The sequence below is a fragment of the Schistocerca nitens genome, chromosome 4 (assembly GCF_023898315.1).
Source record: "Schistocerca nitens isolate TAMUIC-IGC-003100 chromosome 4, iqSchNite1.1, whole genome shotgun sequence".
Taxonomy (NCBI): domain Eukaryota; kingdom Metazoa; phylum Arthropoda; class Insecta; order Orthoptera; family Acrididae; genus Schistocerca; species Schistocerca nitens.
In genome coordinates, this window is record NC_064617.1 from 973,665,658 (window position 1) to 973,687,521 (window position 21,864).

At 39.3% G+C, this 21,864-nt stretch overlaps 1 protein-coding gene across 1 annotated transcript in view; it reads left to right on the forward strand.

Annotated features, from left to right (window-relative positions):
• LOC126253667 (vesicular integral-membrane protein VIP36) overlaps positions 1–21,864 on the forward strand; it is a 91,402-nt gene that overhangs the window by 16,379 nt on the left and 53,159 nt on the right. Inside the window, exons 3-4 of the mRNA XM_049955189.1 lie at positions 17,548–17,745; positions 19,187–19,349. Of these exons, the coding sequence (XP_049811146.1) occupies positions 17,548–17,745; positions 19,187–19,349 (361 nt within the window). The remainder of the gene's footprint in view (positions 1–17,547; positions 17,746–19,186; positions 19,350–21,864) is intronic.

Sequence of the window (21,864 nt, forward strand, 5' to 3'; positions counted from 1 at the left end):
ACCCTCCCGTTGGCGAGGGAATGTACAATGAGTGGCTGTGGTAGCATTATTCATGATGCAGCTATTGTGTAAACCATCCTGTGAATACTGGATGATGTCAACAATGCAATCATCAACTAAAGTGCACTTACAGCACCCATAGTTCTTACATTGCATGCTGCTATTGGCAGTTCGTTTTCATTTGTCATAGACAATCAGGTGATAGTGTATGATAGCTATTGAGAATTGCTCAATCTTTAGTCGGGATTGTCAAATATTTGACTGTTTTTCTGAATATGTCATGATCAGCGGTGTTGGGACTAGTTTGGTACATGATAGTACAGCTTAAATCACTGTGAGCAAAATGAGCAGCAGTGAAATGTACAATCTTGGTTGATACAAATATATGGCGGTTTTTATTTTTTTTACAAGTATGTCATGAATTACGAGTTTGTGATTGGTTTGTAACCTAATACTGCAGTTAAATTGCTGTGAGTGAAACAAACTAACAGCTAATTTAATTTGTGAATCATAATAAATTACCACTGAGTATTGTGATTGGGTATCCACATCAAACTTGTGATTTGTCGTGATCACTTCCCATCATTCATCACATGAAGCATTAGCAACTGCAGCACACTCTGAGAACGCCACAGATGTGAAACGAACTTCTACCTGGTAATCGTACTTCTTGAAGACTGTGTATGGCTTAATCTTTCCTAATGTATATACTGATGTATGGGAACTGCACTGCAAGACCACATATTAGATGTAGCAAATATGGTTTTGCTGACTGGATTCAGTTCTGAAATGTTAAATTTCTCTTGATCTTTCTTTGCCATTATAAAAACCCCAAATTCATCTCAGTCTACCCACAAAATTTTTATAACTGCATTACTCAAAGTGCATTTTTGACACTAACTTTGCTCTTATTGGGATGTACACTATAGGTTCGTATGAGCAGTTGCCAGCGGGCTCGTGTGCATGCGCAGAGCTGAATTTGCGCATGAGCAGTGCCTTCCTTCTGCTTCTGGCTACTTGAAGCGTGGCTGTTTGCCGTATGAGCAGTAGCAGCAAGTAGCCAGATGGTACCCGGAAAAAGCCCAAGCTGATAGATTTGCGCATGCGCAAAGCCAGCTGAGTTATAGTGGGGGGGGCTCCTTCCCCACGTGACCCGTGTATATGTTTTGTGTCCGTAATATTGCTGGTCTCTTCAATTACAGCTCCCACGTCAAATGAAATTGTAACAGATTTCTCTGGCCGGGAGCCATCAAGTGAATTAATATACATTCTCATAACCATGAAAGACCAAAATAAGTCGGTAGTTTCAATTTTCTGATTTTATATTATTTCCACATTATTAGCAATCAATCATTAATGTCTTGAGGGGCTCCGGAAAGGCTCAAAATCATGAAAAGTTCAATTTTTACTTTTTTGCGTTTTCTGAATCTGCAGACTATTACCTTTTAATAGATATATAATTTATTCAATTCCGAAGACTACAACTATTTTTAAATTTTTTTTGAAATGTGTTCTACATGGGCGTGACCCACTGTGGCGCTGTTAAACTGCTGTCAAATGGTGTTATTATTAACGTCCGTGTTCATCAGGTACATTTTAGTGATGTGAGATAAAGTAGTGTTGTGGCTAACCTGTGATGGATCAATATATATCGCTGGTGTGATTGTCGATAGTTTCATGTTTATTTACTCTGTCGTTATCTCGAAAATATTCGTAATTAATTCTGTTTCTTGAGTCTCTGTTTTGTTGAAGTATAATAATGAGTAAAAGTAAAGTTATTAGAAATCCTCTGAAGGCTTTTAAGAAAAGGAGAAATGTCGGAAAGCCAAAGGTATGTGTTATTACTGTAAACAATAAAGACGATGAAAATCCCCAACATAGCTTGTGTCCCAAAGAAGAAGACAGTTGGTGTAAATATAACAAAGGATTGCTAACTGGTGAAGTGTACACTCATAAGCATAGTCTGCCTCATGCAATAATGGAGGTGATAAAACCTATTTTCAGAGACTTAGCAGCACCTGAACTGTTGAAAAAGTGTATTCACGGAAAAACTCAAAACCCCAATGAAAGTGTAAATAGTGTTATATGGTCGAGAATCCCCAAGACTGTATTTGTTGGAATAGAAACACTTCACTTTGGTGTGTATGATGCTGTTGTGACTTTCAATGATGGCAACATTGTAAGGTGCAAGGTATTTAGAAATATGGGAATGAAGATAGGTTCTAACATGGTACGAGCGATGCTTGCTTTAGACAAGGAACGACTTCGGGCTGCAGACAGGGCTGTAAAGAGTCTAGAAATACAAGCAAGAGTAAACAGGAGGAGGAACAAGAGGAAGCTGGAGGAGGAGTTTGCAGAGGATGAAGATAATTCATCCTATGGACCTGGAATGCACTAAAAAGTTAATCCAATCTTTGTCACTCGATTCCCAAAACTTTTATTTTCTCATACTAATTACATGTTTTCTAAGGATCTTCCAAACATATTTGTTTCAGACTTTCAGTAAATCTTACACAGTACCTTCTGCAAAATTTAACACAGCCTTTTTCCAAAAAACTGTATATTTTTGAATATATAAATAAAAAATTGCAAAAAAATGTTGTGAATTTTCATTACAATTGAAAAAAATCATCTTTAATAACTGAACTAAAATTTTGTAAAATCCCTGTGTTAAGTTGTAGCCCATATTCCAATAAATAATCTGGAAAAAGTTCAACTTCCTACCTCAAATACTTTGTGAGGAAATATGTAATTTATAAGCGTTATTTTAACATTGCAAGTATAGGCCGTTCTGAAGCCCCTTAATGAAGCTATTTCTGTCTATTTTATAGAGAAATTTGCTCCTATTAATTTTTTTTTCCGCTGAGGCAGTTAGTTTGTTTGAAATGAAGTGTTTCATTCCGCACTTTTGGCTACTTTCAACCTCGTTCAATTTCAATTACAAATTTTCATTTTCTGGGACGAATGACGTTGTACCATAATAAAGAGCCAAACATGAGAATACAGTACTGGACCCCCGAAAAAATTGGTATCACGAAAACCACATGAAAAGTTGAATATCAGGTACTTCAGAGTGCATCTGGACATAGAAATGTGCAATTAGAGCGGACTGAAGCATTTTACTGTGGTTTATGAAATTCCCATGCTGGCTGGAGTAGTTTCTGATGTCCTGTTCCTTTTATGACACCGTAAGATCTCTTAATGCTATATATGTACGAACATACGTAAACATTGACTTGAAGCTGACTAAGTAGGCAAAATTGGTCAGGAGTTTTGAACTAAATATTTTGTTTCAAATATAATGACAGCTGTAGCAGAATTTTACAAATCTGCCTTCTGTGAAACAGTGTTTTTCGATCTCGAGGCACTTGTCTCGTACTTCCTCTAGGCCTGAAGATCTTCCTTAATTTGTGTTCACATCTTAAATTTATAGAATGCCATTCTATGCTAAATTGCATACCGTGTTTTATCGTTTAAACTCCCCACATGGCTTCACATTTATTCCTAGAGTAGATTATAAACTGTCAGTTGTACAGTTTCTTTGCCTCACAGACAACCATATTAATTTTTTATTATTATTATTTTGAGCTTTTCCTCATTACAGAGGCTTATCTCCAACATAATAATTTACTTGGAAATTACAATACAAACAATAAACGTTCTTAAACTATATTCTCAAAATATTTCTCCAGGTGTTTCGATCTTGTGTGTCTTCTTCTTCTGCGCCCATTCTCCTCATTGTGTGCTGTACATTTTGGAGCCAGGTGGTCATAGGACGTCCTCTTCTTGCTCTCCCCTCCGGTTCCCACTCCAGTATCAATTTTGGTATTCTGGTTTTCTCCATTCGTTGTACATGCCCGTACCACTGTAATTTCTTCCTATCCATTACGTCATATATTCTTTCTTTTATTTCCATTCTCCTTATTACTTCGGTGTTCCCTATCTTTTCTTTCCTGGAGATTCTTGCCAATCTTCTCCAAAAGTCCATCTCTAGAGCTCGTAATTTTTTAATGTGCTTCATGTTAATTGTCCAGGTCTCCGTTCCATACAGAACCACACTCTGTAATATGGATTTGTATATTAATTTTTTAGTTCTGCTCATCACATTCCTGCTCCATAAGACTGAGTTAAGCATCCCAATGACCCTCCGTCCACTAATTCTTTTATTGATTTCTGACTCTGATTTTCCCTCAATTTCTAAAATGGATCCCAAATAACAGAAAGTGTTTATCTTTTTGATTTTCTTTCCTTCAATGTATAGCTCATCTGAATCATTAGTCAAGTATTCTGTTTTTTGGTAATTAATCTTCAAACCCCAAGTTTTGTATGCTACTGCTAGTTGATTGCACATATAGTTAGCATTCTCCGCATCTTGTGCTACGACTACTTGATCATCAGCAAATAATAAGTCATGTAGGTAAACTCCATCTCTTATTTCTAATCCCATACTATTACATTTACGAGACCATGTTCTAAGGCTAATATCTATATAGATTTTAAATAATGATGGTGACATGGGACAGCCCTGTAAAAGCCCTTTGCTTGTTCTAAATTTCTGTGAAAGTTTATTACCAACTTTCACTTGGAAAATGTTATCTTTATACATCTGTTGTATTATTTTAATCAAGGAAGGGTTTATGTTTGCCATATGTAGTGCTCTCCAAAGTAATTTTCTTGGAACAGTATCATATGCTTTTTCTAGATCTATGAAAATTAATCCTATATTTTTTGATTTTTCCTTATGTTTCTCCAAAATCTGTCGTAATGCGAAAATATGGTCTACACATGATCTCCCAGCTGTGAATCGATTGTTCTTCTTGGGTTCTAAAATTTTTTTCCAGTTTGTTTTTAATTACTTTCGCAAAAATTCTCATTAATGTGTTTGTAACACAAATTCCTCGATAGTTTGAACAAATTTTGCAATCCCCTTTCTTAAATATTGTATTAATGTAACCTAGCTTCATCTCGTTGGGTATTGAATCTCCATGTATCATTTTGTTGAAGAGCTGTGTTATCAGTTTCATAATTTTGTCACCACCATATTTCAGACACTCCAGATTGATATTGCCTGGTCCCGGTGATTTACCATTCTTTCCTGTTCTCAACGCCTGAAGTACTTCACTTTCTAAAATCTGGATCTCATCATCTTCATGTCCTTTATCTTCCCCTGTTCCTTCTTCTAGATATTCTTCTCTGTCCTCATTTAATAATTTTTGGAAATATTCTTCCCATTCCTTTTGTGTTATCAGTTGGAGATTAGGTTTGCTTTTTGTATCCTGTCGAAGCCCTTTCAATACTGACCAAACTTCTTTTGCTCTCCCAAATCCTAATTTGCTATTCACCTTGGCACATGTTCTTTCCCATGCTTAATTTTTTGCCATCCTTATTTTTTTCATAACTTCATTCTTCTTTTCCTTGTATATTGATCTTGTTTCTTCTGATTTATCATTCAACCACTGAAGGAACACATTTCGTTTTTCTCTAACGAGGACCTCTAGTTCCTCTGACCACCACTCTGCTGCACGGTTGTGGTTGCTATGTTTTTTACCCAACACCTCTGTTGCTATGATTTTCACATTAGCTTTTATATAATCATATATTTCCTCTGTACTTCCTTCAAATGATTCAACCAGTGTCCTTTCCATCCTGGCCGCAAAGAGTGTTCTGATACTTCCGTCTTGTAGGCTGTCAATATTTAAAGGTAAATTTTCATCTTTCTCAGTCTGGTTTGTTTTATTTATGTTACTTGTATCACTCCTTGCATTCTTCCATGGCCAGAAGGACTTCATTTTAACTAGATAGTGGTCTGATCCACACTGGGCTCCTCTACAAGATCTGACGTCTACTGCTTTGAAACTACTTGTTTGCCTAATGATAATATAATCTATTATAGAACAAAGTTCTTTGGTGTTCTGTTGCCAAGTATATTCTATTATAGAACGAAGTTCTTTGGTGTTCTGTTGCTAAGTATATTTATGAATGTCCTTATGTTTGAAAAATGTGTTGGTAATTTTTAGATCAAATTGTTCACAAATTGCAATCAATTGTTCCCCATTGTCATTATATTCGTCCTCTCCATGTTTTCCTACTATTCTACAAGATTCTCTAATTCCTACCCTTCCATTCAGATCTCCCATGATAATCAGTTCCTTTCTTCTTGGGATTTTTTCAATAGTCTCCCTGAGGGTGTCCCAAAATGTATCTTTCTCCTTATCTTTTGCGTCGTTCGTGGGTGCATATACGCCAATAATCACAACTTCCCTAGCAAATAATGTCATTTCAACAGTTATAATACGTTGATTGATGAATGTCCAATTTGTGATTCTTTCTTTCCATGATTTCTTTATCATAATGGAGACTCCTGCTTTGGCTCTTACTGCTTTTGATACCCCACTCCAGATATGTAGATAATTATCCAGTTCTTCTTCTCCTTGGCCTTTCTTCTTTGTTTCAGAGAGTACGACAACATCCATGTTGAACATGTCAAGTTCTGCAGGTAGTAAATTTATTTTAGTGGAAATACCTTGCACATTCCAGCATCCAAACATAATTTTCCGTTTCTCATCGCCAGTTCGTCGTCCAAAGTTCCAATTTTTCCAAGGCATATTATTAGGCTTTTTAGCATTTTTATGTTTTTATGAGAGTGAGGAGCTGGCCCACTGCACAACCCCCAACCCGGAGGACCAGGTAATTTTTACTCAAGGTTTTCTTCCTTTAGCCTTTGATAAGCCAATATCATACTACAAGGCAGCAGTTGCTAGTTTTGGTCCACCCCGGGTATTTTATTTCCCCGGTACCCACCATATCTGGTGAGCATTCCCCTATCCGCCACCTGGGGAGGCGCCCGATGGGAGACCAGCAAACAAAGGAATTTTTTACACATTTTGAAATAGCCATGAAATTTATTGTCTTTTTTTTTTTTTGCAAGAAATTTGTATTCCATCCTACTAGCTTTTAGGAGTGCTGTGTAGATGTAAACCTCTTGGAAATGCTACATAACAATATTGCAGAGTACGAATTAAAAAAAAAAATCTGTCAGAGTCATCCCATAGCAAAATTTTATGGTACTTCGAGCTGTGGACTCTAATTTTGAAATATTTTGCCAAGTTCTGCTTCCTTATTTGCATCCTTTATCTGGGTGGGATACGATGAAACAATTGCTCTAAGTACAACTCTGTATGTCATCTCAACAACATACCGCACGGCTGCACATGGTCACGTGATGCCCCACCACGCATGAAATTCCACCATAAATGCAACGAAAAGCGTATGAGCAGAGCAAGCACCAAGCACGTGCTGCCGACTTCATCGTAGCTGCGTATGTGCAGTACAGCCTGTTGTCTGGCGCTGTCTGATAACTGCTCAAAAGAACCTTATCACATCTAAGCAGGTGGGAGGAAGGACAAAGCAACCAATGGTTCTGCAAACAATAATTTAATTTTAACCTGTCATAATTTCACTTACCTTACGATCCTACAAGCTATGAAGCAGTCATTGAAATGAAGGCTCTTTGGCAGCCTGCTCAGCAACAGGTTGATCCACTTTTTTCTTGGCCGTAGTATGTCGATCTCCATTCATGCGGACAGACAGCTAGTTGGTTGTCATGTCCCCATGGAATTCAGCACCGTGGTTGCAGCTTAACTTGTAGATCACATGGCTGGTTTCACAGGTAGCCCTGCCTTTGACAGGATAGGTGGTGTTTGTGACTGGACTGGAGAAGGTGGTGATGGGAGGGTGTATAGGACAGTTCTTGCTTGTAGGTCTATTACAGGGGTATGAGCCATAAAGTAAGGGGTTGGGAGCAGGGGTTGTGTAGGCATGGATGAGTATATTGTGTAGGTTCGTTGGACGGCAGAATACAACTGTGGGAGAGTTGGGAAGGATAGTGGGCAAGGTATTTCTCATTTCAGGGCATGATGAGAGTTAGTCAAACCCCTGGCGGAGAAAGCAATTCAGTTGCTCCAGTCCTGGGTGGTACTGCGTTACAAGGGGGAATGCTCCTCTGTGGCCGGAAGGTGGGCCTTTGGGAGGTGGTGGGAGACTGGAAAGAAAAGGCATGGGAGATTTGTTTTTGTGCATGGTTGGGAGGATAATTAGGGTCTGTGAAGGCTTCAGTAAGACCCTCAGCTTATTTCGAGAGGTACTGCTCATTACTCCAGATGGGAAGACCACGGGTGGCTCGGCTGTATGGAAGGGCTTCTTGCTATGGAATGGGTGGTGGCTGTCGAAGTGGAGGTGTTGCTGATGTTAGCAGGTTTGATATGGACAGAGGTACTGATGCAGTCATCTTTGAGATGGAGGTCAACATCTAGGAAGGTGGCTTGTTGGTTTGAGTAGGACCAATAAGAAAATCGGGGAGAAGTTTGTTGAGGTTCTTGAGAAATGTGGATAGGTTGTCCTTACCCTCGATCCAGATTACAAAGATGTGATCATTGAATCTGAACCAGTTCAGGGGTTTAGGATTCTGGGTGTTTAGGAAGGACTCCTCTAGATGGCTCATGAATAGGTTGGTACAGGATGGTGCCATGCGGGTGCCCATAGCTGTACCCTGGATTTGTTTGTGGGTAATGCCATCAAAGAAGAAGTAATTGAGGGTGAGGATATAGTTGATCATGGCGACTAGGAAGGAGGTTGTTGATTGGGAATCTGTCAGGCGTTCAGAAATGTTGTGTTCACTAACGCTAAGGCCATGGGCATCAGGGATGTTGGTGTAAAGGGAGGTGACATCAATGGTGACGAGCAGGGCACCGTGCGGCAAAGGGACAGGAACTGTGGAGAATTGGTGGAGGAAATGGTTGGTATCTTTTATATAGGAGTGTAGGTTCCCGGTAATAGGTTGAAGGGTTTTCAAAGAGTTCCTTGCGGGGTGGGGGAGTGACTATGTACGTAAAAAACAGTATTCCACGGCACGACACTGCACTGAACAGATATTTGAATGTTGTGCAGGGGCAGTTGAATTTAGTGAAACTAAACTTCTAGTTGTTGCTCTTTTATAGGTCCCCCAACTCTGACTAAAGAGCATTTCTGCTCAAACTAGAGAGGGTTCTTGATTCACTTTGTAGGAAGTACCAGAAATTAATTATATGTGGTGACAATGGTATAAATTTTGTATATGATGGTGCAAGAAAAAGAATGTTGGTAGATCTCATATGGTCTGATGCAGAGTGTTGTTTTCCAACTAGGCTGCAGGGGAACAGTAGCACAGCCATAGACAATATTTTTATTCATTCTTCATTACTAGACGGGCATTCTGTTAGTAGAAGGGTGAATGGCCTCTCAGACCATTATGCACAAATTTTAACACTAAAAGGCTTTGGTACTCAAACAAATGTCACATTTAATTACAAACTATGTAGAAAAGGTAATGCAACACCAATAGCGAGTGTTTTAAACCTTGTCAAGGAGCATGAGTGGCAGGATGTTTATAGTGCTGATAACATAGATGATAAATATAATGCTTTCCTTAACACATTTCTCATGCTCGTTGATAATTGCTTTCGATTAGAATGTTCTAAATGGGGTACTAGCAGTAATAGGCAGCCCGGGTGGCTACTAGTGGGATAAGGATATCATGTAGAACAAAGTAGAAATTATATCAAAATGTTAGAAGTAGTCACAATCAAGCTACAGTAGCCCATTACAAACAATAGTGTAAGGTGCTTAAAAATGTTATTAGGAAGGCAAAGAGTATGTGGTATGCAAATAGAACAGTTAATCCACAGGATAAAATTAAAACCATATGGTCAGTTGTGAAGGAAGTGTCTGGTCAGCAGCACAAGGTAGACGATACAAAGTCAGTTTGCAGTAAAAATATTTCTGTTACTGATAAATCAGATATGTTGTTGTTGTTGTTGTTGTTGTTGTTGTTGTTGTCTTCAGTCCTGAGACTGGTTTGATGCAGCTCTCCATGCTACTCTATCCTGTGCAAGCTTCTTCATCTCCCAGTACGTATTGCAGCCTACATCCTTCTGAATCTGCTTAGTGTATTCATCTCTTGGTCTCCCTCTACGATTTTTACCCTCCACGCTGCCCTCCAGTACTAAATTGGTGATCCCTTGATGCCTCAGAACGTGTCCTACCAACCGATCCCTTCTTCTAGTCAAGTTGTGCCACAAACTTCTCTTCTCCCCAATCCTATTCAATACCTCCTCATTGGTTATGTGATCTATCCATCTAATCTTCAGCATTCTTCTGTAGCACCACATTTCGAAAGCTTCTATTCTCTTCTTGTCCAAACTATTTCTCGTCCATCTTTCACTGCCATACATGGCTACACTCCATACAAATACTTTCAGAAACGACTTCCTGACACTTAAATCTATACTCAATGTTAACAAATCTGTCTTCTTCAGAAACCCTTTCCTTGCCATTGCCAGTCTACATTTTATGTCCTCTCTACTTCGACCATCATCAGTTATTTTGCTCCCCAAATAGCAAAACTCCTTTACTACTGTAAGTGTCTCATTTCCTAATCTAATTCCCTCAGCATCACCCGACTTAATGTGACTACATTCCATGATCCTAGTTTTGCTTTTGTTGATGTTCATCTTCTGTCCTTCTTTCAAGACACTGTCCATTCCGTTCAACTGCTCTTCCAAGTCCTTTGCTGTCTCTGACAGAATTACAATGTCATCGGCGAACCTCAAAGTTTTTATTTCTTCTCCATGGACTGTAATACCGACTCCAAATTTTTGTTTTGTTTCCTTTACTGCTTGCTCAATATACAGATTGAATAACATCGGGGAGAGGCTACAAGCCTGTCTCACTCCCTTCCCAACTGCTGCTTCCTTTCGTGCCCCTCGACTCTTATAACTGCCATCTGGTTTCTGTACAAATTGTAAATAGCCTTTCGCTCCCTGTATTTTAGCCCTGCCACCTTCAGAATTTGAAAGAGAGTGTTCCAGTCAACATTGTCAAAAGCTTTCTTTAAGTCTACAAATGCTAGAAACGTAGGTTTGCCTTTTATTAATTTAGCTTCTAAGATAAGTCGTAGGGTCAGTATTGCCTCATGTGTTCCCATAATTCTTCTGAATCCAAACTGTTCTTCCCCGAGGTCGGCTTCTACCAGTTTTTCCATTCGTCTGTAAAGAATTCGCGTTAGTATTTTGCAGCCGTGACTTATCAAACTTATAGTTCAGTAATTTTCACAGCTGTCAATGCCTGCTTTCTTTGGGATTGGAATTATTATATTCTTCTTGAAGTCTGAGGGTATTTCTCCTGTCTCATACATTCTGCTCACCAGATGGTAGAGTTTTGTCAGGACTGGCTCTCCCAAGGCTGTCAGTAGTTCTAATGGAATGTTGTCTATTCCCAGGGCCTTGTTTCGACTTAGGTCTTTCAGTGCTCTGTCAAACTCTTCACGCAGTATCATATCTCCCATTTCATCTTCATCTACTTCGTCTTCCCTTTCTATAACATTGCCCTGAAGTACATCGCCCTTTTATAGACACTCTGTATACTCCTTCCACCTTTCTGCTTTATATGTATGTACAGTATTTATCAATCATTTTCTAAGCATTGCTGGTAAATTGAATAAAAATTTAGTTCCTACAGGGAATCATATAACTTTCTTGGCAAATGCCTTTCTGAGATTGATGACTGGAATACTCATCTGTGATACAGACAAGAGGGAGATTGAGTCAATAATTAACTCGTTGAAGACTTAAGGATTCTCATGGTTATGTTGGAGTGCCTATCAGATTATTCAAGTACCGTGCTGCTCTTGTTAGCCCTGTATTTAGCCATATTTGTAACTCCTTTAGGAATGGTCAGTTTCCTGAATGATTAAAGTACTCAGTAGTAAAACCACTTTATAAAAAGGGAGAAAGGGAGTGTAGATAATTTTTGACCTATTTCTATGCTATCAGTGTTTGTTAAAGTTGTTGAAAAGGCTGTGTATGTAAGGATAATTGATCATTTTATATCACACGATTTGCTATCAAATGTACAGTTCGGCTTTAGAAGTCGTTTAACAACTGAAAATGCTATATTCTCCTTTCTCTGTGAGGTACTGGATGGGTTAAACAAAAGGTTTCGAATGCTAGACATATTTTTGGATTTAACTAAGGCATTTGATTGTGTTGATCTCACAATATTGCTGCAGACCATTACGTAATACAGGGAGTAGCTCACAGTTGGTTCACCTATTACTTTAGCAACAGACAGCAAGAGGTCATTATTCACAATGTTGAGAATGGCTGTGATGCGGGATATGAGTGGGGTACGGTCAAGGGGGGGGGCACACCTGTTCCTTACTTGTATAAATGATATGCCCTGTAGTATTATGGGTAACTCTAAAATTTCTGTGTTTGATGATGACACTAGCTTTATAGTAAAGGATGTTGTGTGCAATATTGGCTCAGTTTCAAATAGTGCAGTTCATGACCTAAGTTCATGGCTTTTAGAAAATAAACTAACGCTAAATCGCAGAAGACTCAGATTTTACAGTTTCTAACTCACAGTTCAACAAAACCTGAGGTTTTAATTTCACAGAATGGGCATATGACTAGTGGAACTGAACAGTTCAAATTTCTAGATGTTCAGATAGATAGTAAGCTGTCGTGGAAAGCCCACGTTCAGGATATTGTCCAAAGACTTAATGCTGCATTTTTTTACTATTTGAACGGTATCTGAAGTGAGTGATCATTCGACATGAAAATTGGTCTAATTTTCTTATTGTCATTCGCTTATGTCATATGGTATTATATTTTGGGGTAACTCTTCCCGTTCTAAAAGGATATTTTTGCCTCAGAAATGGGTGGTTCAGGCAATAAGTGATATAAGTTCACGAACGTCATGTCGACCACTGTTCACGAGTCTGCTTATTTTGACATTGGCCTCCCAATATACAGGATGTTTGGGGAGGAAAGATCAATATTTTACACAGTGATAGTGTAAGTAATTCTGGGAAAAAATAATTATATGAACGTAGGTCCACAAATGCTTCGTTGGGAAGGTATGGGTGTTGAAAGGAACTGTAATTCTGCAAAATTGATGTGCACAACATGAACGTATACACAATACAACTGGACCATAACGTGATTTTCTTGGAAACAAAGTTACAGAGAAGTACAGTTATGTTACACATTTTACATAATGTTTATTTACTTTGCATTTAGGACATAATGTATTATAACATTCATGTTACATATATTCAGTTGATAAAGACGTACCACGTGTTTAACAAACGGCTTTAACACTTACGGTACAGATGATGTACTGTTCATAGAAAAGGTTCGAATATCCCACCATGAACATCAATGCACTTTTGCACTCTAGTGATAACATGTTGTGTTGTTTATTCAGTTGCCTGGGGTTGGTTCCTAATCAATTCAGCAGTGTCCATGATGCGACAAAGCAGTTCATCTCGTGTATTTACCTTCACTTTGCGCACCTATGATTTCATACAACCCCATAGAAAGAACTCTAGAGGTATAAGGTCAGGTGATCTTGGAGGCCAGTTAATAGCACCGCCACGACCAATCTAGCGATTAGGGTAGGTGCGGTTGAGATGGTCTGTCACACGTTAGGTAACCTGTGGGGTTTCCAAAAAATGTAGGTACCTCTCTCCTGTCAATCGCTGATTGATAATAAATGGACTTGTCAAAAGGTTACCAATCATGCCACACCAAATATTTATCGCAAAACGAACTTTGAAATTGCTATCCATGCTCGGACGAAAAATGTCTACTTGGAAGAGAGCCTGTCGCACGCAAAGTGAGAAACACTTTGGTAAACACCCTGCGATCTGGTAATCGTCAAGTCGGAAAATGCGTGTGGTATTCTTCTCTTGCAGTGGTAGCACTACTGTCGCAGAAGCCATAAACATACGCTATATCTGTGCATTCATCATCACTGTAGACATGAGGCATTGTTCGCAGTGCTTGTACGAACACTTAATACTATACACTATGCAGCTAACCGATCTGTCGCTGTTGCACTACACAATGCGGCTTCCATGGCACAATTGGGCAAACAACAGGTGATTGTACTACATATGTCATATGATCATAATTCGCGGTAGGTTGCATAGTGTAACGTGGCATGTATCCATGCATTGTTTCCAAGAAAATCACGTTACGGTCCAGTTGTATTGCATATACATTCATGGTTTGCACATAAGTTTTGCAGAATTAAAGTTCCTTTCAATACCCATACCTCCCTTACGAAGCATTTGCGGACCTATGTTCATGTAACATTTTTTGTTCAGAATTAGTTACACTATCACTGTTTAAAATATTGACCTTTCCTCCCCAAACACCTTGTATATATTCCTTACTGTCATTTATTGTTAACAATATTAGCTTATTCCCAAGATTAAGCAGCTTTCACTCGGTTAATACTCGGCAGAAATCAAACCTGCATTTGGATCGGACTTTCTTAAGTCTTGTGCAGAAATGTGTGCAGTATACTGCTGCATCCATTTTCAATAAGCTACCACTCGAATTAAAAAATCTCAGCAGTAATCCATGTGCATTCAAATTGAAACTGAAGAGTTTCCTCGTGGGCCACGCCTTCTATTCTGTCGAGGAGTTTCTTAAAAAATTAAGCTGATTCTTGTTGTATTGTTGATTGCGCTTACTTAAACTTATGGGCTTTTTCAACTTTTGTGGTCCTGTCCTCCTCAGTTGCGCGTAATACTACGGTATATTGATAATTTTCACTTATGGACCGTCTGACAGCAACTGAATAAAACACAATTTTAGTGCCATACGCGTTTCGCCTTTATTTTCTGCAAGGCATCATCAGTGGCCTGGAATGGGCTTTCTTTTGGTTTATAAACAAATTACATTTATCCGTTATTACTTTTATGTTGTAATTTCATGTTTTGACTTGTTCCATGGTCTTGGAGATTTGATCCTCAATTTGGTCTTAACTTGACATGTAAATAAATAAATAAATAAATAAATAAATAAAGGTGTTGGTCTACGGGAGCAGAGATTCTCTGTGGGGGCACAGTAATTGGCGACAATGGGACGTCCTGGATGGTTGAGTTTCCGACCTGTTCATTTGCCATCTAGAGGAATCCTTCCTAAACACAGAATCCTAAATGCCTCACATGGTTCAGATTCAGTGATGACATCTTTGCGATCTGTATTGAGGCTGAGGACACCCTATTCACATTCCTCCAGAACAACTATTACTTCACCCCCATTTGCTTCAATGGTTCTACTCAACCCAACAAGCCACCTTCCTAGATGTTGACCTCCACCTCAAAGATGGCTACCTCAGTACCTCCGTACATATCGGACCTACTAACAATCAGCAATACCTTCACTTTGACAGCTGCTACCCGTTCCATACCAAGACATCCCTTCCATACAGCCTTGCCATCTATGGTCTTCACATTTGCAGTGATGAACGGTCCCTCTCAAAATATACCGAAAGTCTTGCTGAAGCCTTCACAGGCCACAATTATCCTCCCAACCTTGTACAAAAACAGATCTCCCATGCCTTATCTTTCCAGTCTCCCACCACCTCCCAAAGTTCGACCTTCCAGCCACAGAGGAACATTCCCCTTGTAACACAGTACCACCCAGGACTGGATCAACTGAATTGCATTCTCCGCCAGGGTTTTGACTTACTCTCATCATGCCCTGAAATGAGAAATAGCCTGCACACTATCCTTCCCAACTCTCCCACAGTGGTATTTCGCTGTCCATCAAACCTACACAATATACTTCTTCATCCTTACAGAACCCCTGCTCCCAACCCCTTACCTCATGGCTCATACCTCTGCAACAGACCTAGATGCAAGACCTGCCCCATACATCCTCTCACCACCACCTACTCCAGTCAGGTCACAAAATTACCTACCCCATCAAAGGCAGGGCTACCTGTGAAACCAGTCATGTGATCTACAAGCTAAGCTGCAACCGCTGTGGTGCATTCTATGTGAACATGACAAACCAACAAGCTATCTGTCTGCATCAATGGCAGCCGACAAACTGGGCAATGAAACAAGTGGACCACCCTGTTGCTGAGCAGGCTGCCAAACATGATGTCCTTCATTTCAATGATTGCTTCATAGCCTGTGCCGTTTGGATCCTTCCCACCAGCACTACCTTTTCTGAATTGCACAGGTGGAAACTTTCCCTGCAATATAATCTAATGATTCCATAACCCTCCTGTCCTCAACCTTTGTTAGTCATTGTCCTCTCTCATCCAGTCCCTTCCCTGTTCCCATTGCAGCATTATACAGCCCACATTCCACCATTGCACCCAGTCTTCTTGCTTCTCTCCTTTTCCACTACCCCCTCCCCCTGACCCCTCTACTGCCCTTGGACTAACCTGCAGCACTGTCTGCCACCCCTACCCTACTATCCCTCCTCCTCCCCTCCCCAGCCTTCTCCTTACCCCCACCCAGTTGCCACTCCCATCATGCACTGGTGCTGCTGCTTGCAGTGTGGTTTCTCTTGCCTGAGACTGCAGACGTGTGTGTGTGTGTGTGTGTGTGTGTGTGTGTGTGTGTGTGTGAGTGAGTTTACAAAGGCCTTACTGGCTGAAAGCTATTTGTGACAGTCTTTTTGTTGTGCCTATCTGTGACTCAACATCTCCCCTATAATATGTGTTTCATTCTGTCACCCAGTTTTATTCATGTCAAGCATTTTCATTTTATGCTTGTAGTTATTGTGTCTGTAGCAGCCACACAGTACAGGAATTTTGTTAAATTATGGTAACTGTAAACTGTGTGTGTATGGCACCACATACAATGTTGTTTCAGATTGAATGCTTGCCAAATGAAATGTAGTGACAATATATTGCTTAATGCTGCTAACATTCACCCTTTTGGAGGTGATCTTATGAAGATAATGACTCTTCTCCCTGAGAATTGATGTGTAATGCCCAATTCACAGTGGATAAAATTAATTTGTATCTGACAGTTAAAACTTTTATTTATGCTTGGTTCCATTTGTTCTAGACCAAACTCTATCTCACAGGAGTGTAGTTAGCTGTTGAGACAGATTACTCCTAGCAGTGGATAGATTTTTCTGTTATTCCAAGACTTGATGATCTTGATGGAGGTATATTAAGTTGTGTGGCGAGATTTTCCTCATAAATCTCTGCACAGACCACTGCCCACTCACTTAGGACTGGTGTTCAGTGAGAGAATGTGCCTTTGTGTGATGCTTAGGTCATCAGTATAGCGATTAAAACATTTTAATCCAAAACTTTTTGTGTGTGATTTTAAAGGCAGCTCTTAGTCTATTATCATTAATACATATGTTTGTTGTTGTGTCTGCACCATCAGTTTCTAAATAATTCTTTCTACATGACTTTCTGTATGTATAGTATATTGTGACATCTTACGTCATGCTTCACTCTGTCTCATTCCAGAAAAGTAATTGCTAAGACACACAGGAATGAATTTTCTGTTCGTGTTTTGCTGTCTGAGTTTGTGAGGTTAATTTTTAAATGTTTCATTGTTATTTGAGTACATTTTTTATGATACTGAAATGTTTGTTACAGAGATGAGAAATGAATATAGTCTGTGAATACATCTATATCTATACTTAACTGATGCAATAAAAAATATTTCAATTCTAGCCTTGTCATGTTCGTAACTGGGAGCTGCAAATTCAGTTCAAAGTGCATGGAAAGGGGAAGGAGCTGTATGGAGATGGTTTAGCAATCTGGTATGCCAAACATCGTATGACCCCAGGACCAGTGTTTGGCAACATGGATTACCATGAAGGCTTAGCTGTAATACTGGACACTTACAGCAATCACAATGGCCCTCACAATGTAAGGCAGCAATAAACATTGTCTGTTTTTTAGTTAGTTGTATAGAATTTTCCAACATTTTCTACTTTACCATTGGATCATTTGATGCTGCTTAAACAGATATCACTAAGAACTGAAACACTGCTTACATATGCAACTATGATTTTTTATCAGTATAATATGAGGCTTTATTGCAGGCATAAATGTGAAGAAAGGGTATATTTTGTATTTAAAAAAAATAATTTTTGAAATGTTTTTCATAAGTAGGGATTCATTCTTTCCTGAAAAGATTAATGTAGGAAAAGTATTGGCCCAACCATACCTATTGTCATTTGTGTTTGTGATCCTGCCACAAATTCCTCTTCCTATCAGAATAACACCTAATGCTGTTTTCATTGTCTTTCCTTCTGTTTTTTTAATTTTGTGTCTTATCAGACTATTTACTTTCTGTCACACTCTTATAACCAGTTGGTTTGATTATTTCTTAATCTGTTTGTACTGCTCTTGAGTGTCCATGCAGATGTGATCATTTTGTAAACACAATATTTCGCCAGCATACCTTGCTGTTATCTTCAGGTGATCCGTGCAGAATGAGTGTCTTAGCTACATTGCACTTCTTTTACCTTTTCATAGCTTCCCACCTCTTCTGGCTGCATGCTGCATTGTATGGAGTGACGATGGATTGCGACCTTCAAACGCTAAGCTCAAACTCCGTTCCTCTGTGTTTCTGCAGGGGACTCAATGAAATATGAACAAATGAAAGTGCAAAGACACCTTCTCATTCTGACATTGAGTTTCAGAGGAGGCTCTTGTGGTACAAGTGGTCGACAATCTGATTGGTAGAGACTGCCTCCACTCTCAGTTTAGTGTGGACCCCAGCCTTCAGCCAGCTGAAACTCAAAGTGTTATTTGAGAGTGACTTCTGTGCCTTATAGGGTGGTAGAGGCGCTGAGGAACAAGAGTTTCAAAATTTGCAACATGCCAAAGATGCTCATTCTGTAGTTATCAGATGGTGATGACATGAAGTTACATTGCCCAAATATTATGTTTCATAGTTGGCTTCACTTGGCTGAATGCCTGAGAACAATATAAACAGCTGATTCATCAGCAAAGGTTAAGCTCTCCCTCCCCCATTTCAGATGTTTGTTCATCATACTTCCTTGACCTCTCTTTCTCCTCTTCCTCCTCCTCCTTTTTCTTTTGAAGACGACCCCCCCTCCCCTCAGTCTCTAATTTTTGATTTTCTTCCATTGTCACATTCATCATCTCTTCCTGCATGCTACACGCATAAAAAAAGTCATTACTATTTATTTGAGTACTTGTCTGCATAATTTTCTCCACCTCCCTCCAAATCCCATTCTATTTCCTCTGTTGCCATTATCTTATAACATCTATCCTGTGACATGATGGTTTTTCTGTACATATTGCAAGCAAATTTTTCAGTGTTTTGCCTATGTTGCAGCATCAGCACCCATATATTTCTGCAATGGTAAACAATGGCTCCCTGCATTATGACCATGATAGGGATGGTACACACACGCAGTTGGCTGGATGTGAAGCTAAGTTTCGCAATGTTGAACATGATACACACATTGCTATTCGTTATGAGAATGATGTCTTAACAGGTATGGATGTATATAGTTTTGTTCAATAAAGTAAGCTTTTTAATCGTGTATGTTATTGTGTACATGTTGCATTGTTAAGTAACAATATTAGTTGTTATTGATCATTGTTGGTTTAATGAATACATTTAAAACTTGGTTTTTAGTATGCATTGTATTTGGGTAGAATGGTCAGCTTTAGAGTATTTCAAGTGAATTTGGTCATCGTTAGTTAAGCTGGAACGGCAGCAGCATGCCTTTGGGAAAATGTTGTTTTGTTAACAAAAGTAGATGAAACCCGTAAAAAGTTTTTCTACAGATTGTTTCCACCTGAAATGCTGATTTGTATTGGCTTTATTCTACAAATGTAAGTGTAGACACTGGCATTTTTATATAATACAACTATATCTCTTAAGATCACAAACGTTTTATTACTCATTATTTATTTGTGCTGGCACATTGAAATTGCAAGATAGTGGTAAAATTCTTGAATTTGCAAGATAGTGGGAAAATTTCATTGATTTGCAATCATAAACTTAACGTACAACAGAGCTGCCTTATGTTATCCATCACACCTGGCCAAATATGGAGGAAGCTTCAGCTTAATAATAAAAAGCCTCCTGTGATGTACATTCTTTGACATAAAACATGGTACTGAGCGAGGTGACGCAGTGGTTAGCACACTGGACTCGCATTCGGGAGGACAACGGTTCAATCCCGCATCTGGCCATCCTGATTTAGGTTTTCTGTGATTCCCCTAAATCGCTCCAGGCAAATGCAGGGATAGTTCCTTTGAAAGGGCACGGCTGACTTCCTTCACCATCCTTACCTAAACTGATGAGACCGATTACCTTGCTGTTTGGTCTCTTCCCCCCCAAACAACCCAACACCAACATAAAACATGACCGGGGCCAGCCGCCACTGAATCTAAGTCTGTGCCGACCGTGACATGGTAAAGCAACACAGCCACGCATATAGTACACTTAATTCCAGCTGTCTGCACAATCTGGCAACACTGCAGCTGTGGCAGTTCATGGAGAAAACATGTCTTTTATTCGAGATGTTACACTCCTATGTCTATGCCTGCGGTCTAGCAGTAAACAGTTGTCGTCTCAAATGCGATGTTCCATGTTCGAAACCCCTCATTGCCTAAATTTTTGTAGCACCTTTCATCTGAGTGCTGAAGTCCTGACTGCCCAGCTACAATGTCTTTTGCCTTTTAGCACACTGGTAATATCAGTTCTGTCCAATTACATTTTTGCGAAAGATTTCTTGGCAGACTGTCTGCCTTTGAAGACCGCATGTGTCAGAGCTCTGCAGCGTCCACTGCAGCAGCTCATACAGTGGCACTCATCTCCCTTACCAGTCATCACTCCAGATAGTAAAAAAATGCTTTACTGTTGTTGAGTGATTCTCCACCAAAAAAGTCAACAATTTGCATTTCACGCTTGACAGCACAGAGGCAGACAACCAGCTTCCATATGGTGAACACTGTATTACACTAATATGCAAGACACAATTATAGCTCAAAATTAACTTTGTAGTTTGTGATACAATCAGAATATCTCAGTATGTTGGTTAACTTTGTTATTAATGCTTTATATCTTATTTCTTTTCCTTTTATAAGTGAGTCTTCCTGTAACTTTTTCATCAGAAATTCATATTTTCGTCAAGCCACAGTGAGTAACAGCCTTTATATGATACTCTTGTGGTAAATTTTTGTGATAAGCTGTGTATATAACTCTCATTGCATGCTCTATAGCAATGTGGGTACATTGTACAGATTTGCGAAGAACTTGATGCTGATCAGAAGAGATATTTAAGGTACTGCCATTTTTTTGAAGCTACCTGGAGTGGAAGGAAGATGCTAATACCAGTGTCAGCAAACGTCTATAGCGATGCGTAATCACTATAACATGATGTGGCACTGAAGAACTATTTTCACTTCATAACTGTTCCTCTGACATGTGGGTCTTACACAGTAAACAACACTCAAATTCGTGTGGTTGACAGTTGAGTCAAAGCTCTTCAGAGAGGTTTGTGTAGTGAAGAAGTTAGGTATTCACACAGCAGACATGTACGACCATTGACACACCTTAATGAGTCGAGCTTTTGAGAAGACATAATTTGTACAGTTTTCTTCAGATTTTGTTAAAGAATTTCTTCTAGCAGATTAAATGAAAAATTGTTTGATTCTTCTGGTCTGCACCATGATTAGAACTGAGAACACACACTGCCCTCCCATCACCAGATATGTGGAACCACCTAGCTAATGGAAATCTGCTGGGAGCAGGTCTCCCTCATCGCAATATTGGTCGTTGAGTCTTATAACAGAAAATATAAGAACTGCTGTTGCATACATGAAGTATGTCATTCCTACAGTCCAAAAATTAAATTTTCTGCCTCATTACCTCATCTTAAATGGCGATTATGTAGTGCAAGTCACTGAAGTGGAAGTGGAATGCCAAGTGAATTTAACGGAACAATTCAGGGCCTCATACAGAAGAAAATGCACAGTCACAGATTTACCAAATATTTA